This window comes from Martes martes (assembly GCF_963455335.1).
Source record: "Martes martes genome assembly, chromosome: 9".
In the NCBI taxonomy this organism is placed as follows: Eukaryota; Metazoa; Chordata; class Mammalia; order Carnivora; family Mustelidae; genus Martes; species Martes martes.
The window spans coordinates 57,641,628-57,668,712 of NC_137896.1; the positions used below are offsets into that span (position 1 = coordinate 57,641,628).

At 42.8% G+C, this 27,085-nt stretch overlaps 1 protein-coding gene across 1 annotated transcript; it reads right to left on the minus strand.

The window, feature by feature from the left end:
- Positions 1-740: 740 nt before the first annotated feature.
- Positions 741-24,970, minus strand: IL18RAP (interleukin 18 receptor accessory protein; the record flags this gene model as incomplete). The annotated part of the gene is made up of 10 exons (XM_080814500.1): positions 741-1,558; positions 2,304-2,477; positions 5,147-5,284; positions 6,379-6,530; positions 9,253-9,376; positions 11,226-11,291; positions 13,415-13,565; positions 21,925-22,114; positions 22,211-22,523; positions 24,901-24,970. The coding sequence occupies 10 exons, from the start codon at positions 24,968-24,970 to the stop codon at positions 1,194-1,196; spliced, it is 1,743 nt and encodes a 580-aa protein (XP_080670626.1). The 3' UTR covers positions 741-1,193.
- Positions 24,971-27,085: the final 2,115 nt, after the last annotated feature.

Sequence of the window (27,085 nt, forward strand, 5' to 3'; positions counted from 1 at the left end):
AAGTTGCTTGTCTTTATTGCTCAGACGAATCATTCCATTCAGACAGGGATGGCAGAGGGTGAAGATTTTATAGTCCTCTGGGAGCAGAACACTGTTGTGACTATAGTTTGAACTCTCCGAAGGAAAATGAATTTACAAGAATGAGATCCGCCTTGGCGGTCAGGAAAACTACTGGGTGCTCTAGCATATCGCCCTGTTACTCAGGACTCAGCTGAGATCAGTAGGTCAGGAAGCACATGCAAGGAATGCAGCCTTAATGGCAAGCGGCTCAGACCAAAGCTCTGTCCAAGCTTCATCCTTGTTGTCTTTTAAACAATGTATACACTTACTTCCCAGACTTGTACCTTGGCTGCTAACTCTTGCCATTGCCTTTCTACCTTGTAAGTGCCAAGCTGTTCCTTGTCTCCTCATTGGCCCAGTCATGATGACCTGCTTGGTCTCCATTTCCAGTGGAGCGGAGTAAGGTGGTGTTCTTCATGCCCTGCCCAATGGCCAGCGGGACAAGGAGCAGCTGCTCCCCTAGCCTTGTGTCCAGCACAAAGCTACCCCCCTTGCCCATCACAGGAAGCGCTTCTTTCTCTATTTCCTCTGCTCAGAGGGCACGCTTCCCTCAAGGACAGAGTAGTGGCTGATGGTGGCCCTGTCTGCACCTGTCCCCCTCTGGTTTCTGCCTTTCCCACTTACTTTCAGCGCTCCAGAGTCAGTAGGTGAATGTGGAGTAAGAACTTTTTTTTTTTTTTAACAGAGAAGCTTTAGGCAAAGTTTAAATCAGTCACTTCGAATAAAATAATATTTATTTGATTGCAAATGGATATAAATTTATATATATAATAAATAGCAGACATGGTAGCCGATAAACACAAAGCAAAAGTGACTGTATCTGCCAATTCAGCTCAGACCGCTTGGAAGGTCTGAGGGGCTTTGTGTGCTGGATGTGTGCAAGCATCTGGAGAATGTACTCTCCCTCTGTCCAGAGGCTATCGGAGGCACTATCCAGAGCTTTGGGGTCATTCCCGGGCCTGCCAGGCTTGCTCAGAGTCGACAAAACACTTCCCATTTTCTATCAGCTCAATCCGTGCTGTGTTCTGTCCATCCACATCTCTACTCACTAGAGACAGGGAGGAGATGGTTCAAGGTCTGCTTCACCATTCCCTAGGCTGGGAGCTCCTCCCAGTGGTTTCTGTTTCACTGAGTCATTTCCAGTGAAAAAACTCAGGGATACTTCTGAGATGGTTCCACCTGAATCCTTTTGAGTTTTTCACTGGCATATGGTAGCGTATCTGAGTCCAGAACCTGGAATTGGGAGGGACTGATTTTAAGTTTCTCCAAGTGACCGTGGGCAAAACCCGGAGAGCTCTTTTCACAAGATGAGGTAGAGACTCTGGCTCTTGGAAGGAGCAGAACTTAATTAAAATTAGTTTCAGTGTTTGATCATCCAAGGCCAGATTCACTGCGGCTTGTAGTTCAAAGACACTGGGTCCACTGACATAGCTGGGGCTCAAGATAAATATTCCTCTTCTACTTTTCTTAATCACGTTCACAATGTCTTCTGCATACACTGGAAATAGAGTTAAAGAAACTGTTATTGCTAAACCTGGAGTTTCCACAACCCCGAATCTCTGAATCTCCCAGATCTACCCAGAGGGTTCCTTTCAAAGGCACTCTTGGGGAAGGAGAAAAGCAAGCATGGTTCTCTATGCCCCTTTTTCAGTATTAGCTCTGCTGACAGTTGAAGATACACTCTGGTCTCAGGTGACTCTCAGATTTACATGCCTCTCTTTGTGTTCCATGTCCTCAAATGCTCAATTCCTCTAGGAGCAGAGCTTGTTGGCACAAGGCAGGCTGGGATAACAGGGGGGCATGGGATGACCCAGGCTCCCTGGTGGGATACCTGAGGAAGGGGAAGGGAGGTACGGAATGAGATCTGCACATCTGATGAGTGGCCAGTGCCTTACCCAGTGCTGAGGGTTGTGGCCAGTAGAGTCTTACAAAGCTGGGGGACCACTTATTTAGGATAACAGAGATGACTTCCTACAGAGGAGGCAGGAACTCTATCTTTGTTCAGGAAAGCCTCCATAGGGCCCAGTCATTTTTTCCGAAGATGGATTTTTTTTTTTTTTTTGGACAACAGAACATGTCTCTGCAACACATGTTCTCCTGTGCTGTGGCCCAACCTATTCTAAGCTCATGGAACTTTCCAGAAGAGGTATATCCCAACAGAAGGAATGACAGGAAAGCCCACAGAGCACTTGTTTTCAACTGTCCTTTTTGTTCTAGATCTTCTCTTGGCACGCAGGACCTACCTCCTCCCGGGGCCACATCTCTTTCGAGCAAACACAAGTTGTATCCATATTTGTTTTCCAGAACTTCAGGGAACAGATTCAGAGCCAGGTATTCCTCGCTCAGAGATGAAGTGACCTCACTCCCAAAAGAGCTCCATTTTGCATAAGATACAAAAGCATCAAATACCTTTTTATCTGAGGAAGAAAAACAATTTTAAAAAAAAGTCAACCATTTACCTACGCCTCACTATCGTGGTATCTCTACACTGGCTTTGTATCCTACTTTATATATGCAAAAATTAAGTTCTGGGCTCTTTACTGAATTGATGTCACAATAAAAAGCAGCAGCTGTGTCCATTTCAGAATCATACTGCTGAGTGGTGTCAATTATCCAACCGGATTTGAATTCTAATTTATGACGCACTCCTGCCTTTTCACTGAGGTCAGATCAAACATCTGTGGCTTCTGTGATTAAATCACACATACTTGGGGGTTCCTCTGAGTTTTCTTTGCACTGCACTGTTGCTGTCTCAGGAGTTACACATCAAAGACTCTGTTCCGTCAAAGCGTGGTAACATCCAGCGAGCAAAGCACTGCCAAGACCCAGCACCTTGCAGAGGACAGAGCTAACAGCACATGTACCTATTTTAGAATCCCCGTGTGTGAAAGGCTGTAATAAGAACGCCCTGGTGGAATGTTTTCGGGGTTGCACGATATCAGGTATATAAAGTGCTTGGTGTCCAGCTCAAAGTAGGCTCACAGGATAAATATACTTTTCCCCTGCTTTCCAGATGGGAAATCATATTTTCAAAACTCTTTTCAGAGTATTTGTAAAGTCTCATGTGCCTCTGTTGAGTGGGTTATGACAAATGCACATTGAGTACTGGGATGTGCTATGTAACTAACCAACCAAGAGAGGGAGAAAATCTCTAAAGTTAACTCATGGGCTTCTGCATCTGGACATAACTGAGTCATATTCTAGTCCTTTGCACAATGGCTGGCAAATAGAAATGTTACAGTAGCAAATGATAGCCCGGGGTGGGGGTGGGGGGCTGATGCTATTGGTGCTACACTTGCTGAACAGGACATAAAGAGAACCCCTACTGGATGGAAATGCCAGCAGTAGAAAAAGAAGAGAGAGGGGGGGAGGTCCAGGACATAAGAAAGAGGGATGCTGAAGAATGCTGAAGAATGGAGGCCCATGAGGCTCATCTGCAAAGTTCCTCACTGCTGGGGGTGGGGGGGAATGGGGGAGAATGGGGCATGGCCAGCAGGGAAGGGCTGTGTCATTTAAATGTGTGACACACCCTAGTCATCTCTGTTCCTTCCATATCCCTGTGAAACTCCAGCAGGCTTGGATTTTTCTGTACTCTGGAAACATTAAATTTCTTTGGAAATGAAGTTAGCGAAAGGGAGTACTGGACCTCTCGTAGGTCCTTTGCAACTTCACCCTTCTATTTCTCTCTGAAATTTTGGGTATCCAGCATTAACTTCTAAGGAAACAGCCATTTTGCTGTAAAACATTAGATCAGCCACAGAAGGGCAATGAATCACCATGCCTTAAAACCGGGTTCTGCCTCCTCAATAGGTTACTGTCTATGCGAAGCGAAAAGAGAAAGGACAGATTTGAAAGGTTCATGGTTGATTGGCTCTCCTGTACAAGCTCTAGAATCTTAAGATAAATATCATTTTAGTTAAAAAAAAAAAGCATAAGTCATCTAGGGGGATGACTAAGACATTGGTTAAATAACTTACTCAACTCGTAAAAGCTAAAAAGCCAATTTAAAGAAATAATTCTCAAAAAACACTCTTGGCTTAAGGATTTCTTGCATGAATAACTGGTCTAAAGAAAGGAACGATTGATGCATCGCTTTACTTGTCCTTTTCCTGTAGATCTGACAGCTCCTTACTGAATTCTCAGTGCGGGGCAAGCGCAGACATGGGAAGTAATAAGCCTGGGAATCCAGCAGAAGGCATCCTGCCCTTTCCAAGCAAGAGAATCATTCACTAAACCTGCAAACCTTCTGATTTTAGGGACCTCTGGGGCTAGAAAAACACTCAAGCAAGCTCTTCTATTCTAAAGAAGCAGACACTAATAAGTACTATGATCCCGTCTCCTGGGGAAGTGTGCAGATAACTTCATTCATTGTAATAGTACTTGGATTTTATAGACTTTCATACTTCTTGAACATTGCCACCATCTTCAAAGCCCCTTGTTTTATAGATGAGGCTAATCAAGGTAATAACTAATGGGGGCTCTAAACCAAATTGCCTGGGTCCAAATATCCAATTCTAGCACCATCCCTGCAGTTCAGTTTTGGGCCCATGACTTCACATCCCTGCACCAGGCTTGCAGGATCACTGTGACAGTTCAAGCCACCAATACACCTGACTGTCATGTGCTCAGTACTCAAGAGACAATAACAGTTGGCTTCTAGTGAGTGTTTACTATGTGCTAGATGCTCTTCTGAATGATTACTATGTCTTAACTCAGTGAGTCCTCAGAGCATTCATTGTGATGGTGATTACAATCCCATTTTACAGGAGAGGAAACTAAGGCACAGGAATGTTGGGTCATTTGTCATATCGCATTAGGTTGGTGAGCAGAGAGATTATTTTCAAGCCCAACATGCTCTATCTACAATAGCATCACTGGTCAGCAAGATTCCTGGTAAATGGACTGAGAAGAAGTTGTGCCTCCACCTGCTCCCAGCTCTCCCAGGTTTGAAGCCACCAGATGTGGAAGAAGGTCTCAAAAGCTGAGTGACAGGACCTTCTCTACCAGGGAACATCCATTTCTTGAGTTTCTCCCTCTAAGTCAGTTCAGAGAGGAAAATTCAGAAGCAAGTTGGGGGTCGCCTTACCCCCGAGGGTCTCATCCTTGCTCTGGTAGGTTCGGTACAGCAGGACTATTTCAATCCAGTACATGTAGAGCAGAGCAGCTGCCATCAGCATGCCTGCCAGGGTCATGACCGTGCCAAGCAGGATGTATAGGAACACCACTGGGGGAAACATGGCAGCCATGAGCAAATGCAGAGACAGCTTTCCAGGGACAAGACCACATTCCAACCAATGCTGTGGGCCCACCCACCACCTTTTCTGATGCTATTATTTTATCAAAATCATTTCTCTTGGAAGCATCCTCTTGAAGCTGGAAACATGTATAATTATATCTTGAGGAGACTGTCTTGCAATGAATAGGAGACAATTCACAGGAACGGGCCACTCCTGATTGGGGTGGCCAGGGAAACTGATTATGGCCATTTTTAGTTATTTTTCTCCCATAAACCTCCACAAAACCCATTTACACCCTGTCATTGCATATTATAAATTATTTTCATGCACTATCATCATCAGTAAAGTCTAAACTTCCTGAGGCCAGGAGCTATGCATGGCTTGGTTTCATTTCATACCCTCCACTGTACCTAATACATCAGACCTTCCACACCCCTCTCCTAGCTGGAGCCCCATTACAGAGCATCCACTATGGCCAAGCACAAATTTTGTCTCCTATAAGCCTCAGTAGCATTCAAAACTTGCATCTATTAATTAATTTATTTATTTATTAATTGAATGAATGATATCAAGCTTATCATTGAGTGTCTTATTAAAGAAATTTCAAAACTATTCTCTACCAGGAATTTCCACTCCACCTTTAAAAGGCTGTGATCTGTGATGTTACACATATCACCCAGAGCAGTAAGCAAGATGACTCCAATACCCGATCATCATGGTCTCTGAATTGAGAAGGCAGGAAATGAAAACCCTAAAAGGGAGCTAGGTCCTAGCACGGTACCTGTTAGGTATTTGTAAACTGAATAAATGAATAATTGAATGAATGAATGACAGGTTTTTCTAACAGAGCTCCCATACATAGGGTATTAGTTAAGAGGACCAGTTCTGTATCACTGACAGGAAACTTACTATTGATGTGCCCTTGGTCAAAGTATCAAATGGTTTAATACAAGCGAAGTGCAGAGTGTCCGGTGACTAGCAAGCATAATTGCTGTCATCATCATTACAATTCTTTAGGAAAATTCCTCTCCTCTCAGATAAAAGCAGTTGTGTACATGGTGTGGCAACCTTCCAGGCTTACCTGCTTGCTTTTCTTTCAGTTGGAGGGACTGGGTAGTGTTCCCAACGGAGTTCTGGGCGAAGCAAATAAGCTTCCTGTGAAGCTCCCTCTGAGTAACTTCTTTGAAGTGGATGATGCAGGCAATGACTTTATCCTTTTTGGTAGATTTTACACTAGGAAAGAAGGATGAACACCCTACTCATTCAGTAGCACAAACTGACCACCTTTTGCAATATTTGGCATTCATATTAGCCACCAAACAGTTTGGCTTTCAGAAGAGCTAAGGGATCAAAGAGTAAAGGGAGATGCCCGAAGAACGTAAGATTGACCATCTGATCCTGGGGGATCATTTTTTGATTATTGAATCTGCTAGGCATCATTTTATGCATTTATACCAGGATTTAATTTATGGTGGCCCTCATCCTACCTTTATTACTCTAAACATTTTCCTTGAAAACAGACAGTAAAGGGGTGCCTGGTGGCTCAGTGGGTTAAGCTTCTGCCTTCGGCTCAGGTCATGATCTCAGGGTCCTGGGATCGAGCCCCGCATTGGGCTCTCTGCTCAGCAGGGATCCGGCTTCCCCCCCTTTCTCTGCCTGCCTCTCTGCCTACTTGTGATCTCTCTCTGTCTTTCTGTCAAAAAAAAAAAAAAAAATATATATATATATATATATATATAAACATTAAATAAATAAATAAATAAAAATTTTAAAAAAGAAAACAGACAGTAAAAATAATTTAAGAATAATATTGGGACGCCTGGGTGGCTCAGTTGGTTAGGTGGCTGCCTTCGGCTCAGGTCATGATCCCAGCATCCTGGGATCGAGTCCCGCATCAGGCTCCTTGCTCCGCAGGGAGCCTGCTTCTCCCTCTGCCACTGTGTCTGCCTGTTCTCTCTCTCTCTCTCTCTCTCTCTCTGAGAAATAAATAAATAAAATCTTTAAAAAAAAAAAAAAAGAATAATATTGACTATTGGCTCCCTTCCACCAGAGGTTTATCATGTATCTGTGCTCACTCTTTTGAACACTAAATGTGGACTATCAAATCTCCTTCATGCCTCACCTCACAGGAGCCCCCATGAGGTAAGAGTAGGAACACCCCAACTTGGCCACCTGACTTGGCCACCAACACAAACAGTAGGTAGGTGACAGTCCAAGGTCACTCTGCTTGCAAGTGGCAGCCTGAGTCCTGGGCCTAATGCCATTCTGCCCCATCCAGCAAGTTGTAAGTCTCAGTATTTATTCATAGTCTGGGTTCTCTAAAGTTGCCAATCTATAGTCTGTCTTACATGAAGGAATACTGTTTATATGGATGGGGTTTTAGGCTGTGGTGCTTGGACCCTGCAATACCAACTCATATTCACTAAATGCTTCTTACTGGTCAGGTGAGCATGTCACGTCTACTATATCAGCTCCCTACAGGGACCTTGGAAAGTGGACATAAGTGTCCATAGATTACAGGTGGTGGGATGGAGTCTTGCAGGGGTCAAAGGTCACATTGCCAATAGGTGGAAAACAGATATTCAAACCCGAGCACTTGTGTGACTTCTCTTGTCTTAGAAGTTCTTGCTAAATTCTACTATTGTTATCAAAATTTGTTCTTTACTTTTTGTAGTAATGTGTACTTTTCAAAATATTACACTTGTTCATTGAAATGTTTTAAGAATCAGAAGGAAGTGCTTAATACATAGACTATTACTTGGGAACAAATTTTGGAAAAACAAGAGACTCTTTTTTAGTGACAGCCCTGACCGATTAGATCCAAACACTTAATCTTTCCAGGGACCAGAGTTCGGCTTCATGAGGTGTTGGATAGCTCTGAATAGCTAGAGTTTTCCTTTCTATTAAGCCAAACTGTCTTCCCAGTAAATTCTGACCTCTAATCGGGGTTCTGTGCTCCAGAGAGCAACAAACTAACTCTAGTTTCCATAAAACGTAAGGACTTCAAGACAGATATCCCATCTCTTCATCCTCTTTTCCGTTTGGATTGCTTCAACTGTTCCTCGCTTCACATATTCTTGGTCAGACTCATTATTGTGCATTTTCCTCCAGATATATCCCAGACTGTTAATAACTGAAGATTTGGATGCCTGAACCCACCACTACTCTAAATGGAAGGCGCTGGGAAAAAATGGGGTAGGGGGAGGGCAGCATTCTTTCCCATTGGCTGGACGTGTTACTTCTATCCAGGCAGCCTGGGTGGGTATGCCTGTCTGCTTGTCAGCCTGATGTTTAAAGCAGCTGCATCAAACTGTTGCTACAAACTGAGGCTCACAAATATTCACAAAACTTAGATATTTTATGGCTTATCAGAAACTGCTGTTTAAAATGAACCTCGGGGTACCTGGGTGGTTCAGGGGGTTAAGCCTCTGCCTTCAGCTCAGGTCATGATCTCAGGGTCCTGGGATGGAGTCCCACGTCAGGCTCTCTGCTCAGCAGGGAGCCTGCTTCCCCCTCTCTCTCTACCTGCCTCTCTGCCTGCTTGTGATCTCTCGCTCTCTCTCTCTCTGTGTCAAATAAATAAATAAATAAATAAATAAATAAATGTCTTTTTAAAATTTTTAAAAAATAATAAAATAAAATGAACCTGAACTTCGCATTTCCGTGCTTTTCTATTCACCACTAGTGGGCGCTAGTGGCCACACTGTCAACTGGGCCTGCCGGTTCACCTCTGGGTCTACATTTATTTTTATTAACATTTAATGTAATATTTGTTTCAGGGGTACAGGTGTGTGAATCACCAGTCTTACACAATTCACAGCACTCACTATAGCATATACCCTTCCCAGTGTCCATCCCCCAGCCACCCCATCCCTCCAGCATTTTTAAGGTTTCCAAAGGTGAAAGCATTTAGTGTGGGTTAGAAACAATAACAGTCTGCTGATTTCCTTCTTACCTGATCTCCTCAGATGTTGGGACTTCCCACTCCCGGTCAGAATCTTTAATGTACCATTTTATTACAGGCATAAAGTCCTTTTGGTAGCCAAATCGTGCCGTGCAGTTAAGAGTTAAAGGCTTTCCTGAAAATGAAGGTGACGCAGAAAATAGGAAGTCGGTGAGAACGCTTTGTCCTCAGGAGGAGGACTCCACCTGAAGATCATCCGTGACCGCAATCATGTTTGTAGGTAAAAAACAGACGTGCCAGGGGTAACCAAACCTAGCTGTTTCTCATCTGGAAACAAACCAGAATGGGCAATACTTGTATCTCAAACCTGCGGCTATATGGTCATAGCATTAAGAATTCTGATGTGGTTGGAGGATAGACACGGGGAAAATGAGGAGTCCCCTCAGTGACCAGCCTGTTCTTCTAACCCTGCTGCTGTTGAGTACGAGGTGTGTTAACAAAGAACATTTTACCGCGGACCAGTATTTGCATATTAAATTAAAATTGTGAGGGGCGCCTGGGTGGCTCAGTGGGTTAAGGCCTCTGCCTTCGGCTCAGGTCATGATCTCAGGGTCCTGGGAACGAGCCCCGCATCGGGTTCTCTGCTCAGCAGGGAGCCTGCTTACCCGTCCACCCCTCCCACCCCCCGCCTGCCTCTCTGCCTCCTTGTGATCTCTGACTGTCAAATAAGTTAAAAATAAAATAAAATAAAATTGTGAGGTTATGCTAATGTGGTTTAAAGAAGAAATTATTTAGATATCCATCAGTTTCCTGAACAATGTACTAAGGTAGGGATGCGTATTATTACATTATCCTCTTTCTACCTGTTTTTTTCCATAAGGGCTATCCAGATACATTCTGCCTCAAACCCAAATTTTCACCTTTAAAAAGAATCATCTTTGCATCTTAATAATGTCCCCCTGCCCTGTAATTCTTCAAAATTCACTGGAACCATATGTAGCTTGGCTATTTTTGAATTACTAATTTTTTTTTTCTTTCCTCCTTCCTTGCATTCTTGTGATGCTGCTGGTTTTGCAAATTCTATTTCCATAATCAGGACACACTGATACTGCCATCTAGCGGTCTTTTACCATAGTACCGATTTTGCCATTTATAATTATAAATATTTTAGCATTTAAAAGAGCGCTTATTTTATTGGAATAACCAGTACTTGGTTTTAAATTGAGCAGTTCTTATTTTACTGTGTGGGAAAATGTAGATGTTATTGAAGTTGATAAAATACAAGAAGACCAATAGGAAAGTCACTTCACACCTCTACCCAAAAGAAGACACTACTTGGGAATATGAGGGGATGTAGCGTTCCTCTATAATTCTCTATAATTATCTTAAAGGCCACACCAAACACCATGCTTGCAAAGATTCATGCTATTCAAGTTGGCAAATTGGTTAAACTTACAGACTCACCAGTGGACCTAATAATATATGTAACACCTGCTTCTGGGATGAGTAAGGAAGAATCTAAAATCTATTGATCATGTTAGGTGGCACCAGCCACCTAACATACATTAGCCTACATTTCTTGATTCATCCAGATGAGGTCAGTTTTCTTCTGTCTGTTTATAGATTTAAAACCTGAAGCTTAGAAAGAATAAGTAACTCCATAAGGTCACAAAAGTAGCCATTGGCTGAGCCAAGATTCATACTCAATTCTGTTTGACTTCAAATATCAAGCCTCGGGATGCTTGGGTGGCTCAGTCAATTAAACGTCTGCCTTCGGCTCAGGTCATGATCCCAGGATTCTGGGATGGAGTCCCGCAGTAGGCTTCTTGCTCAGTGGGGAGCCTGCTTCTCCCTTTGCCTCTCTGCCTGACACTCCCCCGGCTTGTGTTCTCTTTCTCCATTTCTCTCTGACAAATAAATAAAATCTTTAAAAAAAAATCCCGAGACTCTTTTCATTATACCACACTTAGACCTGCTCCCAGAAGCACAGTGTCATTCAATGGCGATAACACAACCCACCTTACCAAGTTCTACTTCCAGTGTGTCCTTGATGGGATCCAGAATATCTGGTTTGTGATTAGTGTCTTTCACTAAAAGAGGAAAATAGAAATTATTATGTGCACTGGGAAATCTGAAAGCCTGCTTGCTGAAGATACGTGTACAAAGGGGTACTTTGATTTCAATACTTGGGGGCTCCCTCTTCAATTTTGAGTCATATTCTATAAGGCTAGGAACTTAGGTTTCCACGTGAAAGCTGGGTGGCTCAGTGGGTTAAAGCCTCTGCCTTCGGCTCAGGTCATGATCCCCGGGTCCTAGGATAGAGCCCTACATCGGGCTCTCTGCTCCGCAGGGAGTCTGCTTCCTCCTCTCTCTCTGCCTGCCTCTCTGCCTACTTGTGATCTCTGTCTGTCAAGTAAATAAACACAATCTTAAAAAAAAAAAAAAAAGCCTCCAAAAACGACCATGACATCAGCCCGCAGGTGCTAGCAAAACATTAGTCCCTGATAAAACCTTATCCACCCGGTGCGTTTTCTTCCACACCAGCCCTGCTCAACCATCGCAGACCTGAACCCCCATTCCTGTCTTCTCCTACAAGATTGCTTTTTAGCACCATCTGGCTGAGTAATTCAGAAGGACACACCTGAGAAAATGCCCACATCAGCCAGCCTGGACTCCACCCCCTCCATCACCCAGTTTGTGGTTTACATCAAAATAAAGGTGAGTCTGGCTCCACATTACTCATTTATCCCTCAGTTTCCTGCCCCAAACTGTCAAATAGAGCACTATGGTCAAACATCCTCTTGACTACGTCTATCTCCTGATAAAGGAAGACTCATCACCTCTGCTCTAGACATTGTCCTCTTACTTCTCAGGGACTTTTTCCCTCAAAGATTCCAGTTCTCCCTTGTATATTTGCCCCACTCTCTCTCTCTCTCTCTCCCTCTTTCTCTCCTCTCCACTCCTCCCCCATCACTTCTTCCCGTTGGCATTTATCCATGCTCAGTCTCTCTATCTTAAACTTTTTTTTAAAGATTTTATTTACTTGACAGACAGAGATCACAAGTAGGCAGAGAGGCAGACAGAGGGAGAGGGGGAAGCAGGCTCCCCGCTGAGCAGAGAACCTGACATGGGGCTCGATCCCAGGACCCTGAGATCATGACCTGAGCTGAAGGCAGAGGGTTTAACCCACTGAGCCACCCAGGTGCCCCAGTCTCTCTATCTTAAAACAGAGAAAAATCCCTTTACCTCATTTCCCTGCTGCATTCATTCTCCTTCTATATGCTCATCCTCCTTCTTCCACTTCCTGTGGAGTTCGATGCCTGCCCCCATCACTCTACAGACACTGCTTTAGCTCAAGACCTCAGTGACCTCCTGGCACCTAATTCCATTGGGCACAATGGAGTTTTTCTTCAGCTTTATTTCCCAGTACCATTGGACACTGCTGGACACCATCTCTTGGAACCCTCTCGTCTTTTGCTTCCCTGTTTCCCTACTCTCCCGTTCACCTTCTGCCTCTCTGCTCACTTCCCAGTGTGTTTGGGGGCTCTGCTTTCTGTGTGGTTCTCGTGCATATCAGTTTTCTTCCTTGTTCTCTGCTGTGTTGTTCACTCTCTAGCCCTCTTCCCTACAAAAGGTCTTGAACCTTGAAATGATCTCTCTCCCACGTCATCAATTTCACTTCCTTTATAGCTCCTCTCCCCATCCTTCCACCAGTACCCAGTCACTTGTGTAAATAACGACTGCCATCTTCCCAGACCCAATGATGAGTTCTCAAACGTCAGCACCAAGGCAGAGCTTCACTCCCTCTGCCAGGAGATAACTTTAGTCACTGTCACTCGCCCAGGGGCAGTTTCCCTCTGTGCTCATACCCCTGCTTTAGCAATTCTAGGATCCTACTCTTCTTCCCAATCCCTCCAAGTACTGCAATCCTCCAGGCCTCCATTCCAGGCCCTCTTCTCTCCATACTCACTCCCTTGGTGACCCAACTTGTGACAATTTGAATGTGATCCAGAACTAAGCCTTCCCTGGGGGATGGAATCTAGGTTAATGGGAAAATTAATGTTTTCGCGCATGTAAGGCTTCCTATGACTACCGGTATAGGATTATAATTTTTTTTTTTCAAAAAGGGAAACCATGACTAAGCCAAAGGAATTTACTTTAATTGGATAATGGGGTTTCAAATCCCAGATCTTGATATGAAAATCTCCCTTACCGATGGTTATCACTTGAACAACAGCTCTGACTGTCCGTGAACTTGTGTTAGCCGACTCCATGTAATCGCATACATATGTGCCGTCCTGTTCTTCGTAAACTTCATCCACCAGGATTGAGTTGCTCCTTTCTTCAGGGAGTAGCTTTCCATTCTAATCCAAGGGACGAGAAAAATAAATAACCTTCTTTAGCCAAATAATTGTTATTAATATTAGTCACAACAATAGAAAAACTTCACAAATGAGAGCATCACCCAAGCTATGAAGAGCTTCTGCTCAGAAGTTGTACTTGTAAGATTCTCATTGGCTCATGAGAGGCATTTTTAAATACAATTACCTTATCTGTTGTGATCGAGGCGTCAAAGCCAACTGATCCACAAACTTATTTAGCCTAGTATTTCCCAAAGCATGACTTCAGGCCTCTGAGAATATTCTAGAAACCTCATAGTGCTTTAAGGAGTTGATACCTCAATGATTTTTTTTTAAACTGTGTGTATTTATATTTATGGAAACTGACAATAGTTTTTTTTGTGTGTGTATGGGGCTAATACAAAGTTTCTTCTCTAAATAGATTTAACTCAAAAAAGGTGAAATTTAAATTAAAAATATTAAGTAAATAACTAAACAGGTGTATACAGATATGACAAAGAATAATTGATGAGTGAGAAACAAAAGAACTCATAGAGGACCCAAACAATTATGAACATTTCTTTCCCTTATTTAGCATATCCATCAGGGATGCTCTTCTAAGGTCCAAAGTTCTCCCCAGCCTGAACTTACCATGCCTTCCTGCTCTCATTTCCTGCTACTGCCTTTTCACCTACTGGCCATTTCCTAAATAACGATGTACTTTTTTTTTTTTTAAGATTTTATCTATTTATTTGACAGATAGAGATCACAAATAGGCAGAGAGGCAAGCAGAGAGAGAGGAGGAAGCAGGCTCCCCACTGAGCAGAGAGCTGGATGTGGAGCTTGATCCCAGGACCCTGGGATCATGACCTGAGCTGAAGACAGAGGCCTTAACCCACTGAGCCACCCAGGTGCCCCAATAACCATGTTTTTTCTCCATCCATGTGTCCATACATCTCTCCCACCACTTTCTCCACCACTGGGTAAGCTACAGCTCAGTCTTTAACTCTTAACTCAAGAGGTAACTCGCGGAGGGAGTGACCAGGCACTCTTCCAGCAGAACAAGTCCCTGTATGCTCCTAGACTCCCACGATTGCTCATAGTCCTTTGGTCGTAATTTATGTGGACAGTTACCTCTTTCTACATCAGTGTTGAGACAGCCTTTGTGCCAAGACACAGAGCTGCTCCTGGACACACTGGCAGGAATGAACATAGATCTCTCTCATCAGAGGATATGGAGCTGTGACTGCCTTCTGAGACTGGGAGAGCACTCGGTCTAAGAAGGCAGACCCAAGGAGTAAGCCAGAGTATGAAGCACTTGAGCAGCCTTGGCTCATTTAACAGGAAGCAGGGATGCTCCCTCCGGGCTAACCAGAGCCTTGAGGAATATGCGGGAATCACTCCACTGAAGGTAAGTGCCATTCTGGAAATGTCTGAAATGGAGCATGGCTATAGGAAATAAGGCCATGGTGAAGAGGCTGATTGCATGTAGACAGTTGGTCTTTATGTCTCTAGTATACAGCAAGCAGGCAGCATGAGTAAGCTCTTTGTAAATGCTGAGTGAATGAAGTATGTATAATTGAAAGGTCTTGAAGTGTAAGAGTCATGTAATCACCTCTGTATCACTAGGGGCTAAGACATAGTAAGGGCTTGATAAGTATCTGTGCATGGTTGAGTTTCACTGTACCAGTAATTCTGTAGCCCCTAACTTCCATGTAGCACATGGGCTTCCAATCTCCAACAAATAGCCCCCAGACTGTATCTCTTATCACAGCAGTCCAAAGCAGAGATAAGGAACACAAATAACAAAATAATAGGTATCTCTTGCCTATACAAATTATAAAATTCTTTCTCATGTGATTCGCTCAAAGGATTCTCTGACTTGGACTGCACAGCTCTAGAAGGAAACTGAGGTTTTGGAGTTCATATATTGCTCTGTATCCCAGAGCTAGCAACTGAGAGGACTGGGGGTCAATGTGAATTTTTCTGACTCTTGAGTTTCATGTTCTCATTGAGGAAAATCCCTTCCACTTCTCATGCTAACTCATAGGAGCAGGGATTCCCCTACTCCAAGTCTCTGGTGTGGTTTCTGTGGCCCAAGAAGGGACTTCCAGTAAGTTGGCAAAGAGCCTGAGTGTCAGAATGGGTCAGAGAGGGGCAGCTGCAGGCAGGAAGTAAAAGAAAACAAAAAAGTGGGGCAGACAATGTTAAATATAGATCAGCTGATCTCAAGGGTCAGGGACCCCTTCAAAAGAAAGATCAGAGCATGGAGTGAAATTCAGAGATAAAACTCCAGAGAATACAATAATCACATAGAATGAGTGACAATTGGAGCAGAGGTGTGTCATAAATCATCCAAGAAAGTAATGGGGGAGCAGCTCCAGAGTCATGACTGAGACCTCAGCTGACCACAGTGGGGATGGGCCAAACATCTGATTTTTTTTTTTTTTTCATAAAAAGGTAAGTATGGGGGGGACCTAGGTGGCTCAGTTGCTTAAGCATCTGCCTTTGGCTCAGGTTGTGATCTCAGGGTCCTGGGATTGAGTCAGGCCCCCTGCTCAACAGGGAGTCTGCTTTTCCCCCACCCCTGCTTGTGGGCTCTATCTATCTCAAATAAATGAATAAAATCTTAAAAAATAAAAATTAAAGAAGTATGACTTCATATGTATTCTAAAACTTAATGAGATGGAACTAAAAGGAAACATCAAAGAAAACAGTTAAGGGAAAGGCCATTTGTGTCAAGAATGATGGGGAACCCATTCTGGTAAGACGATCACAAATGATTCCAGTAGGACAGAGAGATGGTAATGGGGCTGTTTTGCTCAGCTATGAAACAGTCTTGAACAAAATATGGAAGGAGGAATATCTCAATGTGAACCTGTATGAAGAGTGTCAGTAAGTCTTAGAAGAGAGGCATGCAGAAAAGAGGAAGACACTAAAACGGGACTTTAAATGAATGTGTGAAGCAAGAAGAACAGAGAAAATATATTCTAGGTGGAGCAGTTATTGAAATGTTACCCTCTACTGTCATCAAGCTCTAATACTACCAGGCAGTGCAGCTACCCCAGGGAGGACAATACACACAGTATTATTGTATGGGAGTGGTTCTCCCCACCATTGGACAACACAGTGGAGCTCTTCCTAGGGATTTTGCTATCTACTCTGGGATGACTCCCAGCCTGGACATCTTTAGCCCTACTCTCCCTTATGGACTTGACATTCCCATGTCTGTTTTAATGACTCACTACGTCCAGATCTATGTGAGCTCTTTTCATCCTTCATTGAATTCACTTCTACTGTCTCAACTTGCTAAATGTTGTGAATATTTGAGCCAGAAAGACCCAAAACATGAGTCATCTCTTTTATGTTCCCCAAAGTATTTCATTTTGTATTTTATTCCTTGAAGATATCACTAGCAGCCACCAACTCTTTTCTGTCCCCAAAGCTAGTTCCCTGGATCAGGATTCATACTCTTAAAGTTCAATCACACCAAGAGGGACCCCTAATAACCATACCACATAATCAACCTGCAGCCTTTCTTTTCAGCCCTAACCCTAAGTACACTTCTCTGCTCCCACCATGTTGAGCCACTCACCATTCATGTGTCCCTTGTGCTTCTGTTTTCTGTGACCCATCTGACTTCTCCTGCAGCTTCAGTCTCCCGCCCTAATCATCAACTGACCACATTCTAATTATATGTAAATTTTGTACTCATATTTATCTTCTAAGTGGAAAAGGGTACATTATGAAAAGTATAGACCAATGAGCTAGATGTTCATCTATAGCCAAAGTCTTGAATGGATTATTGGAAAGATAGCTTATGAGTTCTCAAAAAGGAAAAGTTGGTGACTATCAGCCGGCTTATCCATTACCAACATTCATGCCAGTTCTGTCATTTTTTTCTGTATGATAAAATGAATACACCAGAGGCTCAGAGGAATATAGGAATAGAGGAAATCTTCCATCTTCACTGTAGTGAGTCATTTGGAAAATACGTTGATGAGGTCTTTGTTAAATAAAATAGATACACATAGGCTGAATGAGTCAACATCTGGGTGCCCTTTTTAAGTTACCTGAACAGTAATACTTTCCAAGTTGTAGATTAAGGGACCATGGGATCAGCTAGAGTCAATAGCTGAGCTGACTGGTTGTTCAGTGCCAGGCTGTTCAGTATTTTTGCTAACACCTATCATGCCTGCCTCTCATCCTCAATTCACACCAGTCTGGGAATGATGGCTTAGTATGGTGGGTTTCAAAATAAATTCCAATGGATATGCAGAATGGTGAGCTAAAACCAACAATTCAGAATTTAATTAGAATAAATGTAAAATCAGGAATGTGGGTTACAAATTCTACTATGTTAGCACAAAAATGAATTGGCTTGATCACAGTTCTTTTGAAAAATAAAAAACAAAACAAAACAAAACCCCCCCACCTGCCAACTAAGAATGAATTGACCACATTATGGGGCTGACCTAAAGCTCATGCAATCGTAGACCGCATCGATATGCTGCTCAAGGCAAGGAAGAAAATAGTTTCTCTGTTTTCACTATTGGGTAGGCAACATGTGGGTTATAGCACTGAACAGATGTTAGGAAGTTGTGCAGGACTTTGAGCGCTCTGAAATTGCTTGGTGATAGCAGCTGAATGGGCTAATATACTGACCTTGAAAATACTTTTCAGAAATCAAACCAAAACGATCTCTACTTCTTCCCTACTCGGAACCACATTGATCTTTGGTCTAACCAGTCTCGCCAACCCATTGGTTCCCTGGGTCACTAGGCTCACAGAATGCCAGGAGTACTCGTGGCTCTGAGAAAAGTAGGCCAAAAAGAAATGAAAAGGAGAAGCGGCCAGTCTGAGTGCGTACATTCCATGGAACAGAGGGCTCAGAGGTGATGCAGCAGCCACATCAGCATTGTGGCCAGTGAGTGTGGCATATGAGCGAGAGTGTCCTAAACCACCAATGGAAAGGTTGCTTGGGGCACACATCTAACTGACAAAAGGCCACAGCAGGGTCGCTGACATTTGTGTCTCAACGTCATTGCAGAAGGACTTCTCCCGCTGCCCTGTTATGATTTTGCCCATGTCATAGCTTTGCTTAAAGAACGTAAAATGCCCTCTCATTAAATGTAATTTTCATTTATTTAAGATGAAATCTGTGTAGACTATTTTTTAGTATATTTTTAGAAATTAGCAAGTATGGTGAAAATGTTCTTGGAGTAAAGAACAGATAATTCACTTTAACTCTGACTTTGTGGCCATTTAATATTTCAGTTAAGAATCTCCAATTCCAGGGGCGCCTGGGTGGCTCAGTGGGTTAAAGCCGCTGCCTTCGGCTCAGGTCATGATCCCAGCGTCCTGGGATCGAGCCCCACATCGGGCTCTCTGCTCAGCAGGGAGCCTGCTTCCTCCCTTCTCTCTCTGCCTGCCTCGCTGCCTACTTGTGATCTGACTGTCAAATAAATAAATAAAATCTTTAAAAAAAAAAAAAAAAAGAATCTCCAATTCCAACTGGGTGGCTCAGTTGTTAAGTGTCTGCCTTCAGCTCAGGTCATGATTCCAGGGTCCTGGGATCGAGCCCAGCTTTGGGCTCCCCACTCAGCAGGAAGCCTGCTTCTCATTCTCCACTTCCCCTGCTTGTGTTCCCTCTCTCACTGTCTCTCTGTTAAATAAATACAATCTTTAAAAATACATACTTTTTTTAAAATTGCCAAGCCTAAATTTTTTGACATGTCTATTAAAAATCTGAAAGCCCCCAGAGCCGCAAGCCCATAGATTTATTTCAGTGGGATATCCTATACATCTGGCAAAGGCATCACCCGTCAGGAGTTTCATCTGAATTCAATAACACCATGTTTTCATCTACTGAGTTAGTGTTAGCATCGACAATCTCTTCTGAGACGGCTTAGATGTGACCCACCCACCACCTGAGGACTGAGGGTTCAGCATGAAGGAGAGGTGCATTGTGTATTATTTGCTGCCTAATGTCACCACTTCTAGTGATACACTCTTTCTGCGAGTTATGGGACATTTCAAGCTATGGCACACACGTACGTGTGCATGTCTGTGCATGCGTGTGTGTGTATGTGTGTGCGTAGGTGCATGTAGGCACGTGCACACATACGTGCAACTGGGAAACCTAACTTGAATGATGACTTATCCGAATCTGCGTTAGAACGTACAATGATCAAGAGCCATCGTCTGCCCACTCTTAGGACAGATGCCTATTTACTGCTAAACACATCCCGACAAGACCTCCAGGACGTGAAATCAAGCTTCCTTCTGTGAATGTCATACCCTGTTAGGGTTTCTTTTATAAGAGCAATATATGCAGAAAGCTGACAACTATTGTGTGGCTTCTGTTTCCCTGAGAGTGAAAACAGCCTTCATTTTAGGGGTACAATCCTTGAAAATATAAACGCATTTGGATCTGAAATGACTGGGGGCAAGCCCGCTTTACTGGCCTAGGAATAGCCTACCTTGACGTAGCAAGATATCTGTCATCCCAGACCACAAATACTTTTGAACCCAGGGGAGTTTTGTTCTTAAGAGAACTGAAAATAGGGGCACCCGGCTGGCTCAGTCGGTTAAGCGTATGCCTTTGGCTCAGGTCGTGATCTCAGGGTCTTGGGATGGAGCTCTAAGTTGGTTCCCTGCTCAGTGGAGAACCTGCTTCTCCCTCTCCCTCTACCTGCCACTCCTCCCCACTTGTACACTCTCTCTCTTTCTCTCTGTCTATCAAATAAATAAGTGAAATCTTTAGTTAGAAAAAGAGAGAACTGAAAATAATGAATGGAATCATGGCCTCTTCTGGCTAACCTCATTTTAAAGGTTATGAAATTAATGCGTTTCTTAAGTTGGGATTTTAGTGAGCCCTGTAAAATACAAATGTGAGACCTACAACACATCACATCACTTGTTCTCTCTGCGTACTTATTTCTTTTTTTTAAAAGATGTTATTTATTTATTTGACAGAGAGAGAGAGAGCACAGGCAGGGGGAGAAGCAGAGGGAGAGGGAGAATCAGGCTCCCTACTGAGCAGGGAACCTGATGTGGGGCTAGATCCCAGGACCCTGGGATCATGACCTGAGCGGAAGACAGACATTTAACCAACTGAGCCACCCAGGTGCCCCGTATGCTTATTTCTATAGCAGACACCATAACGCCTATCTACCCATTGTGTCAGTGGAATTGAGTGAGGAAATGGCTTCTCACACCACATTGCTTGTACCCACATGACTCTCTGATTGCTGAGTCTTGGAGTCCATAGAGCCACCAGCTAAACATGGGTCCCTTGTGTGACCCTTTCAGTGGCAATTTAAAATGATATTTTTAGGGGTGCCTGCATGGCTCAGTGGGTTAAAGCCTCTGCCTTCAGCTCAGGTCATGATCCCAGGGTCCTGGGATCGAGCCCTGCATCGGGCTCTCTGCTTAGCAGGGAAGCCTGCTTCCTCCTCCTCTCTGTCTCTGCCTACTTGTGATCTCTATCTGTCAAATAAATAAATAATATCTTTAAAATAAAATAAAATGGTATTTTTATATTTAACGAACAAGTTTTGAAGTCATATTTAACATTTTATGTGACTTTTCACAGCAGAGTATTGAACTTCCAACAATGATTCCAAGTGTAGGAGGCAATTTAAATTCTGTTCTTTGTTTCCACCACCCAGGGGTCAACTACCATGGGGTTATGTTGAAGGACATGCTTATGCTGCATTTGTGTATCTGTTAACATGTGTAAAAACTGTAAGACACCATGGCAACACTAAGTGTTCTTGGTTATAAAGCTGACTCACATGTGGTTCATAACTCAAAACCATTAAGAAGATTGCCTCTTCCTTGCCCCCACTCCCTTTCCTCTTTATAATGCCTTTCTGCCCTCCCTACTCCCCCTCACCTGTGCAAGACACCTGTCACCTAGACCACCTATGTTTGCCATTACTGTCCTCTCAGATGTGCTCTCTTTGGAAAGCACTCATCTCCTTTTTGTTCAGAAACCCTCTGGGCCTCACTTATTGGTGTCTCCCTTCCCCCTAAAAGTACCCATTGTTTTCCAAAGACACTAGAAATGAATTCAACTGGTCTCCTGCATTAGTGGATGTTTGCAAGTTTATGTCTTACCTCATGAATAATGCACTCAAATTTTAGAAATTTTGTTGGCACTGAGCAAAAAGGTGGTTCTCCTACTTGCACTATCACACTCTATGGTTCCCAAGGAGAAAGACAACTTTCTTGAAGAAGGTCATGTCTTCTCTGTAGGCACAAGTATTTGCGAAGTTCTAGACCTCAGATTCGCAAACCCACATTTCTATAAAGCATCTATGGAGATCTTACCATAAAAACCATACTCTCACATCAGCTTTGGAGAAGTCATTCTTACCTGGTACCAGGTCACCTCTGGACCTTGTGCATCACTTTGGCAGTTGAGGCTAGGACAATAAATATGGGCAGTGCTACCAAGAAGAAGGTATTGCTCATGTGATACAGAGTTTTGTGGTATACAGGGTAGTTTTGTCTTAGGCTTAACTTCTAAGATGGTCTTGACACAACAGGCTTTGTCCCAAGAACACCTAGGAGAGGTAATAAGGTCCTGTGAACATAGATGTTATATCCAGATAATATAGAATTGGGGAGTGTTTTCATATAAGAATGCATTTGGGACATACCTAATCCTGGGCCTACAGATATATGTAGCATTACGTACTCCCGTGGTCAAAAAGTGTAGGATGCCCTTTTCAATCATGTAAGCAGAGTTGTTCATTATTTCCTGTGGTAGACTTCCATTTGGAAATTGTAGATACCACTGGACATCAGATAGGTCCTTGTAACCACTGCAGGGCAAGTTTTCAGAGCCTTGGGTTGGTGAGAGTTGACTTCTGTGGGATGAGTGGCATGTCTGTGACTCTGTTAAGTTACAAAATAAGAAAAATTGCTCCCTCGTCGAGGAATATTCCCAAAGCAGGTTCTTGCTGAAGCAATCTGAAAACCACAAGGAACCAAGCAACAGAGAGATGCATTAGGAGATGAAACTGCCCCTTGGCAATGAGTTTTTGGACATGACATCTAAAGCACAAGCAACCAGATAAAAAAATAAAGTATCAGGCGCCTGGGTGGCCCAGTCCGTTAAGCATCTGCCTTCGGGTCAGGTCATGTTCTCAGGGGCCTGGGATGGAGCCCCACATCAGGCTCCCCACTCAGCAGGGAGTCTGCTTGTCCCTCTGTCCTCCCCACTGCTCATGATCTCTCTATCTCTCTGAAATAAATAAATAAAATCTTTTTAAAAAATTAGCAAGTAGGGCACCTGGGTGGCTCAGTGGGTTGAGCCGCTGCCTTCGGCTCAGGTCATGATCTCAGGGTCCTGGGATCGAGTCCCGCATCGGGCTCTCTGCTCAGCAGGGAGCCTGCTTCCTGCCCCCCCCCGCCTGCCTCTCTGTCTACTTCTGATCTCTCTCTGTCAAATAAATAAATGAAATCTTTAAAAAAAATTAGCAAGTAGAAAAAAAAATTAGCAAGTAGAACTACCTCAAACTAAAAAGCTTCTGCACAGCAAAAGAAATGATCAACGAAATGTAAAGATGACCTACAGAATAGGAAAAAAAAATCTTCAAACCATGTATCTAATAAAATATATCTGATTAACATCCAAAATACATCAAGAACACATACAACTCAAAAGCAAAACCAACAAACAAGAGTGAACAAACAAAACCCCCCAAATAAGCCACTTAAAAATGGGCAATGACCCTGAATAAGCATTTTTCCAAAGAACATATATAATTGACCAACAGGTACATAAAAAGATGCTAACATCACTGATCATTAGGGAACTGCAAATCAAAACCACAGTGAAATATCAGCTTGCACCTGGCAGGATGGCTTACCAAAAAAAGGGAAGAAATAAGAAATGTTGGCAAGGGGGTGGGGAAAAGGGAACCCTTGGGCACTGTTGGGTTTATAAATTGGTACATCCGCTATGGGAAACAGTAGGGAGGCTCCTCAAAAATATTAAAAATAGAACTACCGTATGATGCAGAAATTTCATTTCTGAAAGTATATCTAAAGGAAATGAAAACACTGTGTCGAAGAGATATTCTGCACCTCTATGGTCATAGCAGTGTTATTCATAATAATCAAGATATGGAAATAGACTGTTCAACAGATGAATGAATAAAGAAGTTGGACACACACACACACACACACACACATATTATTCAGCCATAAAAAAAGAGGAAATCCTGTCATTTGCAACAACATGGATGGACCTTGAGGGCATTATACTAAGTGAAATAAGTCAGAGAGACAGATACCATATGATAAAACTTACATGCGAAGTCTCAAAACAAAACCAAAACAGAACAAAAACCAAACTTATAAACATAATAAAAATAAATCAATATATAAAAATAAAATAAAGTGAAATTTAGTAACATTTAAAAAAATAACAAAAGAAACTGAACAAACAAAATCATCTAATACTATTCTCAGTGTCTAACTGTGAAAAAGTAAAACTTACTTGTTTAGAAAAAAAAACTATTTGTTTAGAAAAAAAAAAAAAGAGATCAGATTTGTGGTTACCTGAGGCTAGCTGGGGAGTGGGGAAATTGGATGAGGTGATCAAAAAGGCACAAACTTCCAGTTATAAAATACAGCAGTACTGGGAACGTACTGGAGAACACAACGACTCTAGTTAACACTCCTGTCTGATAGATCTGAGGGTTGTTAAGAAAGTGGGTTCTAAGGGTTCTCATCATGACTAAAAAACAAGGAAGCTTCTTTTTTTTCCCTCTTTTTTTGGTAGCTATAAGACATAAAGGATATTAACTAAACTTATCGTGGTAATCCTTTCACTCTACACGTAAGTCAAATCATTTTGCTGTGTATCTTAAATTTGTGCGTGCTGTCTGTCCCTTATATCTCAACAAAACTGGAGGGGAAAACAATCAAACTGTAACTGACATTTAGAAAGAGTCCAAGACTTCATGACGAATTAGGCTCCTTTGTCTGTCTTCTTTCCTGCTTCCATTTAGAACGTCGTGCTCCGACTCCCTCCCGGTGAACTTGAGCTGGCCAGTAGCACAGCAATTGCCTTTTAAAGATGACCATACTGTCCCTCATTCCTCTTCAGCTGCTCCCTCTGAACACCGCGCTACCACAACTGGGCTCCTCATTGATGCGTGGCACCAGCTGAAAGCTATTCCCCCCCCCCCAAGTCATTTCTCTCTTCCTGCACCCATCTCAACAGTCGGAAGGAAATTCTCTGTGTTAACAGGTTAAGCTGTTGATACATCAGATTACCTGACACTTCAAACCTTGACCACAAGACTCACAGTGTTAACATGAAAAGTGAAAACCCTACCTGAAAAATTCATTCCTTTAATTCTCTCTCCTGTGACAAGCCAAAGAAATATCCAGCCCAAATAAAGCATCGTTCTCCCCGGGTCCTGTCATCACTTCAGTGAATTTGCTCTATTGCCAGGCTGTGGAACGTTGTGTTTCAGAGCTCCTCCCTGAGAACCCTCTTCATTTCTGGAAGTCAAGAAGTGAGAAATGAAGAAATTAGAACCGGTGAGCAAAATGCAAGTCACACAGGAAGCCTTGAAAGGGGCGGGTCCTACCCAAATGCACCTTCCCATGCCCACAATGGTGTGTGGCAGTCTCTGCGTGTGTCATTTCTGATACCTCTAAAGGAGGGAGAGTGTCTCAAGCTCATGGTAACCACTTGGACCCTGTGTGTACTTTCGGTGCCATTTCTTCAAGGAATTCTTCTTTTTCTTTTTTTTTTTTTTTCTTACTTAACATTATCACCTAACATGACTATTTCCATGAGTGATTTGGAAAAAGTTAAATGCAACTTTTCCTGAAAAGGTGACCCAAGTTGATTAAAAATGTCAGAATCTCCATAGTTCTGGAAGCCTGTGCTATAGCTCGTATGTGTAAGATTTGAGAATGTCCGCATGTCTGTTTTATTTACTTTACTATCTGGATTAACTGTTAGAGAATAGACTCTCCGTTCCCCAAATAAGAAAGGAAAAGTTGTCACTGGATAGCAATACTACATAATACCCTGTGTAACACTCTTGGGGTTGGTTGTAGAAATAAGGAACTTTATCTAAAATTTGCCCTAAAACACTCCAATACTGACTTAGGCTCTTTAAAGTGAAAGGGAGGCTGGGTTTGGGCGGGGAGCAAAACAAACCTCTGAAATAGAAAAAGTGAGGGAACAAGATCACCTGAAGAGAGAGAATGAGAACCTGGCCTGTGTTCATGGCACTTTTGTCCCCCTTATTGATAGGGTGGCCATTGGAATTTTCAAACCATTAATAAGAGATGAGAGATAAGGATACTGGGTGGGAGTCTTAGTCCATTTGAACTGCTAGAACAGAATACCACATGGTGGGTGGTTTACGCACAATGGAAATTCATTGCTCACAGTTCTGGAGGCTGGGAAGTCCAAGTTTAAGTCACCAACATGGTTGTATTCTGCTGAAGGCCCTCTATCCAGCGTATGGTGCCTTTTCACTGTGTCCTCATGTGGTAGAAGTCACTGGAGATCTCTCTAGAGTTTGTTTTATAAAAACACTAATTCTATTCATGAAGGCTCTACCCTTATGACCTAAGTAACTGCCAAAGACCCCACCTCCTAATACCATCATTAGTGGTATCATCTTTAAAGGTTAGAATTTCAGCATGTGAGTTTGGAAAATCAAGTATAGTATGTAATATTTGGTTAATGTTTAATGTTGTCTTGAGCAGAAAATAAAAGTGATTTTGTTATACGACTACTTCATCTGTCCTTCTAGAGTCCTGAACTATTATCACTAACCTAAAAAGTACTCTGTATTACTCTGTGTGTTACTCTCAGGGTTATGGGAATAAGGAGACTTACCCCTGAGCTTTACCGAAAAATTCCACCTGAAACAATCCCATGCTGTCTCAGGCTCTTTAAAGTGGGGGTAGTGTGGGACAAAATAAACAGTCCTCAAGCATCTTTCCTCAACCATCTGTCACAACGTGAAGCACATTGTTAAATAAAAAATTATTCCGACACTTATTGAAATAATTAGAAAGACTATCATTCAAGACTATTACAATAGGAAAGAGGAATCAAGCTCAACTCGGAGGACAACAAGAACAGGGGAGGATATAGTCAAGGAACAAGGTGAGCCAGGGGCTGAGTTATTAAGGAAACATCGAAGTAGAAGGATTCTTACTGAACTAACCTAACAGAGTTCTTGCTCAAGGTGAGTCAAGGGCTTAGACATTGACGGTAGGAGGATGACTTAGCAGGATGCTTTGCTAAGACTAGGCTAGTAAGGCCAGACAGACGCCTAGGGCGGGGTTCGAGGTCTAGTGGGGAAGAGATCTCAGAGGAGCCTGACTAAAATTTGGTCAGGAAGAGAGTCTTTGTCAATACAAACTTGCAAATAAGCAATTACAGGAGGTTGCAAGACAGAAACAAATACAGTGATGACATAAAAGAAAAAATAAAGAGGGAAGGAAGGAAGGAAGAAAAGAAAAAAAAAGAAGGAAAGAAAGGAAAA